The sequence below is a fragment of the Ovis canadensis genome, chromosome 2 (genome assembly GCF_042477335.2).
Source record: "Ovis canadensis isolate MfBH-ARS-UI-01 breed Bighorn chromosome 2, ARS-UI_OviCan_v2, whole genome shotgun sequence".
Lineage (NCBI taxonomy): Eukaryota > Metazoa > Chordata > Mammalia > Artiodactyla > Bovidae > Ovis > Ovis canadensis.
The window spans coordinates 43,435,829-43,449,487 of record NC_091246.1 but is presented as its reverse complement, the minus strand read 5'-3'; the positions used below and the strand labels follow the sequence as shown (position 1 = coordinate 43,449,487).

At 47.4% G+C, this 13,659-nt stretch overlaps 1 protein-coding gene across 8 annotated transcripts in view; it reads right to left on the bottom strand.

Moving 5' to 3' along the window:
* The window catches only part of BIN3 (bridging integrator 3), a 50,720-nt gene extending 38,367 nt beyond the window's left edge, over positions 1-12,353 (bottom strand). The window contains exons 1-2 of one of the 8 annotated variants that reach the window (XM_069576037.1): positions 12,231-12,308; positions 7,717-7,842 (exon numbers count right to left, since the gene is read on the bottom strand). Coding sequence is in view for 2 of the 8 variants with exons in the window: in XM_069576042.1 (XP_069432143.1) it covers positions 12,231-12,238 (8 nt within the window). In the remaining 6 variants the exon portion in view is untranslated. Of the gene's footprint in view, positions 1-7,716; positions 7,843-12,230 lie in introns of all 8 variants that reach the window. The other 7 variants (XM_069576041.1, XM_069576039.1, XM_069576036.1 and 4 more) reach the window with 7 other exon arrangements.
* Positions 12,354-13,659: the final 1,306 nt, after the last annotated feature.

The window sequence follows — 13,659 nt, the reverse complement described above, 5'->3', positions numbered from 1 at the left end:
CCTTAAGAGTTTTTTCATATAGGTCTGCTACATTTATTTTGTTAAATATTAACATCCCAAAGAACACTTACTGGTGAAATTTTTTGCCCTACATGTCTTAGGTGCACTCCATGGAATTTTATATTTTGGTTATGCTACGAATGGATTCTCTTTTTCACTTCATCTTCCTGGTACACAGGAAAGCTGTGGGGTGTTAAATATTTACCCCACAACCAGTCACCACACCTATATATTTAACCTAGTCTTAAAAGCCCAAGAAATTTGGCTGGCAAGAAAAAAAGAACTCACTAGGTTTTCCAAATAGTCATATCATTTAAAAATAATTGTAAGATTTTCCTCTTCTTCCCCAATATTTAATATCTATTTATTATCTTGTATTATGGCATTGGCTAGAAATTACAGAAAATGATGCTTCTGACTTTAGTAAGAATCTCTGAGTTTAATCTTCTGCTGTAGAACAAGAAGAAGGCTCCTGGTTTCAGCCAAGTAGCCTCCCATTGGGTTGGCCAAAAAGTTCATTTAGGTTTTTTCTGTATGATAGTAGAAAAGCCTGAAAGAACATTTTGGCCAATCCAATAATAGTAAGGACATATTTTTCAGTTTCCAGTTTACTGAAAGATATAAAGATTGGACTTTTGAATTATATCAATGCCTTTTCAGCATGCATTAACTGACCAGTTGGTTGGCCTATGACCTTGTGCTGTGATGAACTATGTGAACGCATGTCTCCAGAATGAGCCATCCTTTCATTACTGAAGTAAGCTCTATTTGGTAGAAAGTATAGGTTAATTAACTCTGATGTGTACACATCTTGTTTTCTCATTACACCACAGAAGCACCTCACGGGTCGGGACTCTTGACTTATGGTTCTGTGCATCTCCTGCAAGTGCTGTGCTAGGCACAGTGCTATTCTCAACCTTTCACTGAATGAACAGCTGGAGACTATGTATTAAGGGTATCCTTCATGCCTAGTACTGTGTGAGGATTAGGGATCTCAGGATGAACAAGGCAGACTCATTCTATGATTTCGTGGAGCTTATAGTCTGGTTTCATACACATATTAAGCAGGTAATGAATGACTAAATGAATGAGTAAAATGAGACCATTGCCCTCGGGGCCCTATCAAATAGCACACTCTAATTTAGGGCTCCTGAAAAAAGCTACTCTTAGATCAGGCTATATACAGAACAAAGAAAGGTAGTATCATTGTCCTTGGTCTCCCAATCCTTATCTAGTTATAATAAAAACCTAAAAAGGCATCACCAGCCACAAGCACCAGCTGGGGTCAAGGCAAAGTACATTCAGTGGAGACCGAGAGAACAGAGCTGGCCTTTGGCGCTGGCAGTAAAGCCTGGCCAAGTTAGCAGCGTATGGGTCAAGGGAACACATTCTCAAGAGCCTGAGAGGAAATGTGAAAGGAGAAGAGTCTCCTGGGTGTCTTCTCAGGCTGCCAAAGGGCAAATGTGCTCTGCTCTGCCAGAGGAAGAGCCAGAGAACTTGGGCAGGTGGTCTGATGGAAGGATCAGATTCTCTGCCGCTGAAGTAGTAAAGGGTGGAGAGAGAGCAAAGCAACTTTAAGGCAACTGACTCTTCGGCCTCTTCGCCTCCTTGACCTCTGGATTTCACCCTGTGGTTCAAGGCCCCCACAGGGATGTCCTCAGAAGCAGCAGCAAGAGTGGCAGCACGGCAGCATCTCTTGAGGGCACTGCTGCCCTGGCATAGCTGGGGCTCTGGGATGAGGGGCTCACTGGGCTTCCAGACTTCTGTTCTCCTCCTCCTTGTCCTCACAGCTCTCCCCTTGGAATCGGGCGCGGAGGCGGGCGGTCAGGAGAGGTCCAGAGAGGAGATGGGGCTCGCTCCCCAGAGAACCTCTAAACTCTGGAGCTATCAGAAAGGCTGTGAGCTCCCAACCCAGGGAGTGGGCTTCCTTACTTGGTTCTCCTTGCCATTCCATAAATACAAGCATCAGAGGGCAGGGGAAGAAATATTTTGGTCTCGGGGACAAAATGGAGAAAACATTTCTCTCAGCCTTGCCCTTCTCCAACCCCCAGCCAGCCCCACCTCAAAAAAGAAAAAAAAAAAGAAAAAAAGTTCTATGTGTACAGAGGGAAAGGGGAAGAGGGGGGAAAGGGTTCTATTTTCTTTCACAATAAAGAAAAGTCAACAGGATGTTCTCCAAAGCTACAAATATACTTTTCAAACAGTAAATATCTCTATTAGCAGCAGGATGCCAGTTGGCTAATTCTGTCTCAGTAAAACCTTTCCCAAAAAACTCCTGCTCTTGTGTAATGTCTATTTACAAAACCGGCTCTTGTGCCTTTTCAATTTGCTGGGTTTTTTAATCTTTTGTTTCCCTACCCCCTCCACGGCAGAGGCAGAGACTGAGAGGCAGCCACAGATGGCAGCTGGGTGGGGATCCCCCTGGTCACCCCAGCTCCTCTCTCAAGCCCTGCCTTCTTTGGAGAGTCCTCTAGTCCATCACCAAGAAGAGATGAAAGAAGCTAAAACCTATGTCCTTCTCCCTGGCCTTCACTGGGCCTCTTGGATTTGTTTCTATGGAGGCTGAATGGGCCTAGGCCCCCGGCCGGGGGTGGAGAGAACCCTGGAATGATTCAGTCTACCCCCACCCCACCATCTTCCAGATATCTCCAGCTGAGCAAAGATCAGAGTTCGGGGTGGTGGGGAGAGGGAAGGCTGAGCAGAGAGTAGGAGGCAGTTGATAGTGGCTGAAATCCTGGCTCCCCAGGGAGTGGTCTGGGCCTGAGTCACCGTCTCGGCAAGAGCAGGAAGGTGGGCGAAAGGCAGCAGTTTCTGCAGGCTGGGAGGACGAGCCCCTCCTCCCCCAGCCCTCTGTCACTCTATTCTCGGGTAGCTGCTGGCTCTAGTCTGAGGCCCCCACCAAGGCTACCACCACCTTGACCATGAGAGAGAGGAAACAGCAGGCCGGGGCCAGGGCAGGGCTTACAGGGAGTCAGCTGGCTCCGGAGGAGCAGCTGCTCAAGGGATGCCATCTTCTCTGAAGGGCCAGCTGGCCACAATGCCTGGGGCCAAGGAAAGTTCAGCCGGAGCAAGGACACGAGAGACCCCATCAGAAAGACAAATGGCCTGAGCTATGAACAACCAGTTTCCAGTGCCTACGACCACAGCCTCTCCAGCCCCACCTCAGTCCTTCCCCTAAATTAGCTGGATCCCAAACCAGAGCACAGAGGACACCACCCTCACTTGCCACTGGACCGAGGAGGTGTGTGTGTGTTTAAAAATAAAAGGCATGACTCTGTGACTTGGCCGATTCAGTGCTTGGACCAGCATGATCGCCCAGCTCAGCTGTGATCCCTCCTTCCCCACGCTCCTGGGGCTGACCTCTGAAAGCAAAGGCAGAATGAATCACAGAGTGTGGAGTGAGTTCATCCAATAAAGAGGCCATTTACTGAGCATCTACTATTGCCAGTTTCTGTGCTCACTGCTTCCGCTACGTCAGTTCATTCAAAGTGCTGCCCTCCCGTATTTCACTCAAGAGACGGCGCACTGTGTGAGGGGATGGACTCTGGATCCAGGCTGCCTGGGTTCAAGATCTGGCTTTGCCAACTGCCAGCTATGAGACTTGACAAGTGACTTAATTTTCCTGTGTCTCAATTTCCCTGTCTATGAAATAGGATCATAATACAGCTATCGTATAGGGCGGCTGTGAAAGCTAAATGAGTTTACTCTTTACAATAGTTCCCGACCTATAATAAGCAGCCCATATCTGTCATAAAGATGAGGGTGGTGGTATCCTGTTGATGCTAATCAAACTGAGGCCTAGATGGGGGACTTGCACAGAGTTACACAGAGGTTAAGTACGGTCAGGAGACCTGAAATGGTTGTTTTCTGTTTGGGGAGCACGCAGCAGTCCTATAACATAATCGCCACTACCAGGATCAAGTTGATATATTTGCTTACAATTGAGTGGTGACTTCCTCCTGATCACTAAAAGGATTTGTGACAGAAGTCTGGAGACTTTTGGAACATCCAAAGATCAAGAAAAGAGAGTAAGGAAGGCAATTCGGGGAGGTGGCTTGGACTTTTTTTTTTTTTTTGCCTCTCTTTAAGAAACTCCTAATATTTGACAGACATTTAAAAAAAAAAGGTTTTCCCATTTTATAAAAGGGGACCATAAGGCACTTGGAGGCGCAATGTTTGTCCTGCTTACTGGACAAGCCAGAGCTAAGTCTTCTTTGGCCTGACCTCCACTCTGATGGGCTCATGGAGGCTGAGATGCAGAGACTCTTGAGAAGCACCAGATGAGCTGAGGCACTAGCTCTGATCTCATTCTCACTCCTGTCCTTCACCAACCAGGAATCTTAAAAGTGCTTTTACTCTGTCAGGTCCTCTTCTCTGTTGAAGGTCTGGTCCCGAGAAGTGAGAGGAAGGCTGGGATGGACATCCACCTGTAGGCTCCCCTCCCTTGGTCATCCCCAGCTTTTGGTCATAGGAGGAAATGATTCTTTTGCTATGAGGTCAGCCCTAGCTATGATGCTGGTCAGGCGAGGCATGAAAATAGTTACAGAAATATTGGAAATGAAAAATTCTGGCACATGTATAATAAATACTCATGTATCTACCACGGAGCAATGTGAAACTCTTAACACTGAGCCACACTTGCTTCAGGTCTTATCCTTCAGTCTATACAACAGCACAGATACTGCTGAAGCTCCTGGGGTTTTCCAACCTGATCCCATTTCCTTCTCCCCACCCCACTATCCTCGACATAACCACTACCCTGAATTCAGGGTGTATTATTCCCATATTTTCACTTCATAAATTTGAATCCATCAGCACAACACAGTACTGTTTCACAGGTCTAAACTTTATACAAATATGTGCTGGGCTTCCCAGGTGGCACTAGTGGTAAAGAACCCACCTGCCAATGAAGGAGACGTAAGAGACGTGGGTTCGATCCCTGGGTCGGGAAGATCCCCTGGAGGAGGGCATGGCAACCCACTCCAGTATTCTTGCCTGGAGAATCCCATGGACAGAGGAGCTTGGTGTAAAAAATCTCCCCTATGGGGCAGAGTTGTATAATCACAAAAAAAATGAGAAAAAGCAGGTCCCCACAGAGGTGCAGAGTCTAACATGACTAAAGTGACTTAGCACACACAAACATTATACAAATAGTACAATAAACGTACCATTTGGAAACTTTATGTCTAGCATGATGTTTCTGAGACACACATGACTTCATTCATTTTGACTACAGCTTATTTTACTATGTAACGATAAAGTGTTTTATTTCCCCATTCTTCAGAGTCTGGACATCTATTAATACAAACAATGCAGCAGGGGCATTTCTGCCGCAGGCCTCCTGCTGCACAGGTGTAAAAGGTTAACTGGGTGAGGGGTAGGCCCAACTCTGACTGCGTGCGGAGCTGCAAAACCTCCCAGTGGTCATGTCAATTCCCCGCCCCCACCCCATGCAGTGGCTGTAGTTCCCACTGCTTCCTCAGACACCTGGCATTGCTAGACGAAATTTACCGTATCTTTTGCCAGTCCAATAGCTGTGAAATGGCATCTCATTTCTCACTGTTGGTTTAATCTCCCCTTGAATATTATTATTATTATTTTTTTATGCGGACCATTTTTTTTTAATGTGGACCATTTTTTAAAGTCTTTATTGAATTTGTTACAATATTGTTTCTGTTTTATGTTTTGGGTTTTTTTGGCCCCAAGCCCTGTGGGATCTTAGCTCCTGGACCAGGGATTGAACCTGCACTCCCTGCATTGGAACCTGAAGTCTTAACCACTGGACCACCAGGGGAGTCCTTCTTTGATAATTAATACATGGAAAATCTTGGCTGAGGCTTTTGTCCACCTGGTTCTCTTTTCGATTAAGTGGTTGACAGTTTCCAAATCTATGGAATAAATTCTTATACAGAACCAACCAATGTTCTTTACAGCAGCCCCTTCTGTATTTATTATAACCTATGACAAAGAACCAAATAAACAAACAGCACTATCTTGACCAGGCTGAAGTCACAGGTAGAAGCTTCTAGTCTGAATATTTGTAATAAACTCTGGGTCTTGTGTAGAAGACCCATCACTCACTGATCATTTACACTACTGCATGTCATTCCACTGTAAACATCTATCAAAATCAGTCATGAAAGCAATGAAGTGGGTCTTTCTTTAAAAACCAAAATAGAACATAATAGAAATTATCTGAGTGCATCACACACACATCCAATGTGAAACTAATTTCAAGTGTGTGTGCTGACATCAAAGGCATTTCTAACTGCAAACTGTGGTCAAAAAATTTCAGAAGCCACTGTCCAAGTTGCCCCACCCCCATCTCCATTCTTTCGCTTCTGAATTATCCTGCAGACCACTGCCGAATTAACCTGACAAAAATCATTGCTTTTGCCCTGCCACTTCCCTGCTCAAAAACCTGCAATTTTCAAAAGCCTAGGCTTGATTTCAATTCCTCAGCATGGCACTGAAAGTGCTTACAGTAGGGCCCCAACCAGAGTGCCAGCTCCCATCCACGAAGCTTCTACCCAAATCACTATTTATTAAATACAAGCTGGCCTCCCAAATGCCCGCCCCCAACACTCTAGAAGCATTCCATCTCCACGCACTTTTCTCACACCACTTTTCCAACCTGTACACCCCCCTCTGTCGTTCCCCACTGCAATAGAATACGCTTACTAAGTCAACGTTGAGGTATAGTCACATCCTCTGCTTGATGTCTTTCATGATGATGCTACATGGACGTTTAGTGATCCGCTGTCATTCCTGTGAACCCCTGGCCCTTTGCATACACCAGATGAAGGCAAGGATAGATTCTTAAAGCCTTTGGAATGTCCCCCAATGTTTAGTGCTTGATATATGTTAAATCAACAAAGATTCATTGAGCTCTATCTATGTGCAACAAACTACACTGGGCTCTATTTAGTAGATCAGCCACCAGGCTAATGGTTTTGGGACAACAACTCTAACAGTTTAACTGCCAATCTGAAAGCTACCTCAATCCATTTACTTAGACTAGAATAATCAAGTTGGCCAAAAGGTTTGCTCAGGTTTTTCCACAAGATGTTATAGGAAAACCTGAATGAACTTCTTGGCCAACCCAATATAAGAATATGCCTTTGACTAAGAAGCTGTGGGACTCAAGATACTTGACTCTTTCAAACTGCTCCCAAATCAGGAAAAAGTCCCTTCCCCTCTTGTTACAAATGGCTGAAAGTAGAGTTTTACACCTGTGCACAAAACAATGTTGAATACAGAATCCCGTGGGCTCCTCATTGGGCATTGCTATGCTCTTTACGGGCTTCCCAGGTGGCATTAGTGGTAAAAAATCCGCCTGCCAATGCAGGAGACATAGGAGATGAAGTATTGATCCCTGGGTCTGGAAGATCCTCTGCAGGAGGAAATAGCAACCTGTTCTAGTATTCTTGCCTGGAGAATCACATGGACAGAGGAGCCTGGCAGGCTACAGTCCGTGGGGCCGCAAAGAGTCAGACAAAACTGAGCATATGGCTCTTTGTAGAGGAGGAAGAAGCTTGGGGAGAGGCTGGCCTGTCCAAAGTCACAGAAGTGAGTGGTAAGGCTACCCCAGGCGGGGAGGCCCCATAGTAGGAAGGAACCAAGATAGCCCAGAATACCTGAAGGTCTACAGGACATGGGACTTCCTCTGTCACTTAATGTGTGAAGACCGGTCACTTCCTATAATTTACTACCAACCTGCTCATGTTAATCAGCTGACAAAGTCAGACACCTTCCTCTGGGATCCAGTCAACTTGGGGATGGTCTTCCCCTTTCCTAATGTTCCTGTTCAAGCGTGGGAATTCTCAGGCTTCAGTTCCAGCTCTGCGAGGTGAATGAATTCAGATAAGTTGCTGAAGGGAGATAATCAGACCTGAACTGCAAACCTCAAAGCGTAGACGCAGGGATGCTATCAGATAATGGATGGGAACATAATTTGCAAAGTTTAAAGTACTGTAAGAATGTAAGATAGCAATGGTAGTGCCAGAGGGAAAAGAGCCTCCCCTGAGAAAATGTTTGCCATTGAATGGATGTCTCCCTCTGACCCAGCAGTTTACTGTCCTTCCTTTGCATTCCATCCAATCCATTTGACAATTACTGATTAGGTATCCACTATGTGCCACACACCATGTGTACACACAGATGGAGAAGCCATAGATCCTGCTCTCGGGGACTTTACCGTGTGAGAGGCACATGTTTACGATATGTGGAGAGCGCGGGAGAACTGTATGAGAAGCGCTGTGGAGCTGGAGAATAAAGGAGTTAAGGGTGGGGGTGGGTAGGGAAGGCAAAGGAGAGGACAGACAGAGTAGACTGGGAAGCCACTTCTTCATGTTAACGACAGCATACTTAGACCCTCTTCAGTTCGTAGAGTAGCTTTTGCACATTTTTATCTTACATTTTTCCTGAGCGAATGCAAGTCAGTATATGGGAATACAGTCCTCATTCACACATTTAGTCAACATTTACGGATTGCCGGGGACAGTGCTAAGGCTACTATGGTGGCCAAGAGACAACTGTTTTCAATAACTCATCATCTAGTGGGCTGACTGAAAAGCCAGCAATTCAAGTACAGATGCTAATGAGGGCCAGAAGAGGGGCACCCCACTCAGCTTGGCAGGGTGTGCAGGGGCCATTTAGGGAAGACCCTCAGAGGAGGTGAAACCTGCCCTGACTTTTTTTTACTTTTGGCTAGGCTGGGCATTTGTTGTTGCATCGGGGCTACCCTCTAGTTGGGCTGCACAGGCTTCTCATGTTGGTGCTTTCTCTTGTTGCAGAGCATGAACTCTAGGGTGCACAGGCTCAGTGGCTGTGGCACACAGGCTTAGTTGCCTTGAAGCATGTGGGATCTTCCTGGACCATGGATCAAACCCATGTCCCCTGCATTGGCAGGCAGGACCACCAAGGAAGCCCTGCCCTGACTCAAAGGATGAGCGGATGCTGGCCTGGAGGATAGTAGGGCACGGGGAGGAAAGCGTTTTGGGCAGAAGGGGCAGTGGGTAGAGAGGAGCAGGGGCACAAGAGACCACGAAAACCGTGGATGCAGGAGTGAAGGGAGATATCCAGATCCAGAAGGGCCTTATCAGACATGGCACGGAGTTAGGGCTTTATCCTGAAGATGATGGGGAGGGTACAGGGTGAGAACAGGGTGTAAAAAAAGATGTTCCCTGAGGAATACCAATGTTTAAGGGGGCAGAGAGAGGTAGAAAAGCCCAGAAGAATCACAAACACAAAAAATCAGATCTGCAGGGTTTCCATTCTTTTCACAGCAGATCTGGGTGACAAAGTGTCAGTTGAAAGTATACAATGGAGAAAACAAGACGGAGAAAGATCAAGTGCCTGACCAGGCCACACTGTGAATGAGGGAACCAGAGCCTGAACTCAGCACACCAACTCCCACCAAGTCTATTTGTGCTGATTTTAATTTCCTGTCTTCTGAGTCAAACTCCTGAGCCTCTAGGTACAGGCCGATTTCCTTCAGCAGTGCTCCTTTTTCCTTGTCGTTGAAGCCTAACATCATTGTCAAGGTGTGTGGTTCCAAGGAAGACAGATGAGTAAGATTAAAGCCACTATCCTTAAAACTACTTAATTCTTCCTCCACATCATAATAAAGACACACACACACCCAGGAAGAGAGGGAGTGATGGAGAAGAGGAGGGGAAAGAGAAGCACTTGGCTTAGGGCCAAGAGGTAGATCTGTGATCTGATATGTGAACATCAAATGCCTTCCTCAGAGCAGGGCCCACCACTTGGCCACCTTGCTGAAAGGCAGATCGGTGGATGGTGCAGGAAGGCAGCAAGGGCCCACTAAACAAACAGGCAGTGGGCGGGCTGCATGCACTGAGGAAGCAGAGAACAAAGGGCTCTCACTCTTCATGCAAAGTCCACAGTGTGCAAAGGGCACCAATATTGGACATTTCTCACTGTGACATTTTGAAAGCCCAGTCTAGCCCAGAACAATGGTTGCCCTCTGGGGACTAAGGGCTGCGTGCCCCTAGGCCTTATTCAATGATGGCTGGCATATCCTATGTGCTTGGTGAACTTGACCTTGGGCATCAGCCTCCCATGACGGCTCTACGTCACTCTGGTCTCTTCCCCCACTGAGAATTCCAGTCGCAGATGAATGGATGGATTCATTCTGGGAGCAGGAAAACCACTCCAGGAGTGAATCAGAAGGATCCAGCCCTGGTCCTCTTGCCAGCCATTGAGCCAGGAACTGAGTGTGATTGTGTGCCCAGGCGCCGGTGCTGTTCCCCTCTCAGGGAGAGAGGGTCAGGGTCCACGCAAGAGATGACGTAGAAGCCCTCTAAGGAGGAAGAGAAAGGAACCTCAGCTTTGAGGGACAAAGCTACCCTTTTGGTTGTGACCCTCAGTCCAAGGAGGAGCCAAGACGGGTGTGTACTGGTAAATTAATTCTACTGGATAAAATCTCAGCTTTGGCTGGACAGTTACTTGTCAATTTCAATTCTCTCCAGCCTGAAAGGCTTTAGGAAATAGGCTACTAGTTTTTTCAGGAAAAAAAGGTTTCTGTGAGACAGGTGGAAACAGTGCATCTCAGATCACCTAGAGAATCCTTTGGCTTCAGTGGTCTCTGCTCTGCTCCTCCCCTGATTTGTGAAAAAAAGATAGATTCACTCTTAAGAATTGTAAATGCCAGTCTAAGCAATGTAAAGCACTTGTACTGTCTGCTTTTGAGGAAATTAGGCAAGAGAACTCCAAAGATTCAAGATGCAGCAGGTAAGAAGACATCCATCTCACAAAGAAAGGGGACCCTGGTTGACCCTTTAAGGAAGCAATTCCTCTAGGAAGTGGAATTGAAGGATTGCCACTTTGCCCGTCACTGATTAGGTTATAACAAGATGGAAAAATCAGCTTTTTAAGGCTCTAGCCCCCTATCGGCCTCCTGGAGCAAAGGTGAAGGGAAAAGGAGCAGCTCCTGCTGGGGCTTGTTAGGGGATTGCTCCGGGCTGCCCTCCGCGTGCTGGCGCTGATTGTCTTATATTTGTCAATCTTCATCTAACAAGCAAGGGGGTTAGGTAGAAATGGCTTACTTTTACACTACAGAGCTGTCCTTTACACTGAATGACATCAGCTGCTTGTGGCCAGAACTTAGTTTCCACAGATGGCCAAATGCGAGCCTGCAAGAGCCTTCCTGAAGAATATTCTACCATCTTTGTTCATTCATAACTCGCTATCGTCGTGTACTTTTGGTAAAGAAACAGACTAGACTCTGAGAAGACAGTGGCGAAGATGATACCTACACTAACAGAACCTGGATTCCAAAAGGATTGATTCATCCTGTACCTCCCTGGTGGGGGGGGGGGGAGGGGAGGAGCAATGCATTCAGACCTATTCAACACCTATTGTGTTGGTTGGATGCCCTGGGGTTTGGAGTTGTGAATATGTAGGCTCTTGGGCCCGAGGGTAAGGTCCTTCAAGCAAATTGAGTTTTACAAAAGAAATCAACCATTGAACGACATCAAGTGTTTATCATCAGACAGTTTCATTGCAACGCACCGGCCAGCTCTTTAGTTGTGACTCTACTCTTGAGACTCCCTCCCTTCTCTTCTCTTGGCTTCCCATAACATTTACACTTACTTATGCTAACAGGGAAAGCAATGAGGGGGTAATGGCCCTGGAAACCATGAAAACTAGTCTGATACTGTACTGACAGGGTGCTGTGTAATTCTGGCATCTTCCAAAAGAGAAGCACGGTTTGTCTCTTGAAGACTAAGTGGGGCAAAGGTTACTCTTCTGAAAGCAAGGGGTTTAGATTCGTGAACTGGGCTCAGATTGTCAGAGTGAGGACCACCTGGCAGCGGTGGAGAGACGCTCACGAAGGGAGAAAAGGAGATATTTCTCAACGGATATCTAGAAAAGGAGGTAACAGGAGAGTCCCTCCCTTCACGTTGTCGAGAGAAGACGGACGGGACGGGCTCCTTGGAACAAAGTCAGAAAACAAACGCCAAGATCCGACGCTAAAGGGATCCCACGCCTCACCTCCCGGTGAGGCCTGCAGAGAGATGAAGCCTGCCGGCAAGCACCTGAGCAAGGCCCCTTGAACGACCCTAGATCCCGGGCCAGTCGGGCCCTGCTCCGGGGTGAAGGGTCCGCGAGCAGCAGGGACCAAGGGACACAACTCGGACGGACGCAGGGCAAAGCGCATTGCGGGCTGGGGGCTCCAGCTGTTCCCGCCGTCTGGCCTCACTCACCAACTCATGATCCCGAACCCTGCCCTGCCACCGGGGTCCTCAGCTGCAACTCAGCCCTGGGAGATCGCTTCCGGATTCAACCAGTCTCCAGGAAGTGACGTTAGCCCCGCCCCCTCTGCCCGGAAGAGGCGTTCGGGGGGGCGGGGGTGGGGCGCGCGGCGCGTTAACCCTTCCGCTGCCGCTTGCTTCCGAGGTGTTGCCCTGGCCCGCGACCCTCAAGCGTTGGCTTAGGGGCTCCAGAGGACTCAGGCTGTGGCGGGGGCTTGAGGACCCCTGGGTGCGTTTTGTTCCTTAAACACTGGCTTGGTAAAATTATCTTCCACAGACTACACGTGTTGCTTAAGCGCTGATTGCCTTAGTTTTTCAGTCTGTAAAGAGATTTCTCATCCAGGGACGGTAGCAGTAACTAATTGTCTGGGGATTGGGGTAGGGAGGGGGAGAGGAGGAGGATGAAGGAGGGAGTGTGATGGATGGAAACTTATATTCACTGTATGGACTTTTTTATCTTTTCAAAATTTTCTACTGGATACATAGTTACCTGTTACAAAGAAAGAAATAAATGGATCTTTCTGCTTCTCCAAGATGGCACAGGACTGTGAATAGAAATAGAATAGGTGCTTTTCAGGTTGGAATGTTCTGTGGATTTATTCAACAGAAGAAGAAGAAGAAGAGTAAGTGTTGTTCCCAGTCTTCCATCTGTGCTCCCCACTATAGAACCCAAATGATGTGAATTGTCCCATTCTTTCTACTCATTCAGCTAACAAATATTCACTGGGCTCCTACTGTGTGCCAGGCACTGCTCTAACTTCAAGAATACAACCATGGAAAAACAGTATAGTTCCCGTGTTTACGCTCTCCTAGAGCTACTTACCTGGCAGTTAGGCAGTTATAAGTGTTTGCCAGGCTCCTCTGTCCATGGAATTCTCCAAGCAAGAATACTGGGGTGGATAGCCATTCCCTTCTCCTGGGGAATCTTCCTGATCCAGGGATAAAACCTGGGTCTCCCACTTTGCAGGCAGATTCTTGACCATTTGAGCCACCAGGGAAGCCCCTGTAGGGAGAGGTAGTTAGGCAACTAAATAATAGTGTATAATGGGAAAGAACAAGGCATTGTGGCAGCCTGTAAGGGGCCCCCGTAAACTGCACATGGGTTTTTAGTGAAGGCTTCTGGGAGAAGCCAATGTGTAAGCCACATCCTGACGGCAAATCAGGCTGGCTGGGTGAGACCGAAGGGAGGCTTGGTGAAGGTGCGGGCAGTGGGAACCTATCCTGGCTGAGAAGAGGACTGAGTTTCAGGCAAGCAACTCATTTGCCTTGGGTCTTCCAAAGTCAGATTCAGGGCCTTAGTTCCTGCTAAGTTACCTGGGGTCCTGGGCCAAGCTGGTCTCCTTACCCCCCAGAAACTCCCTGCCTTAGAACAGAGAGCAGC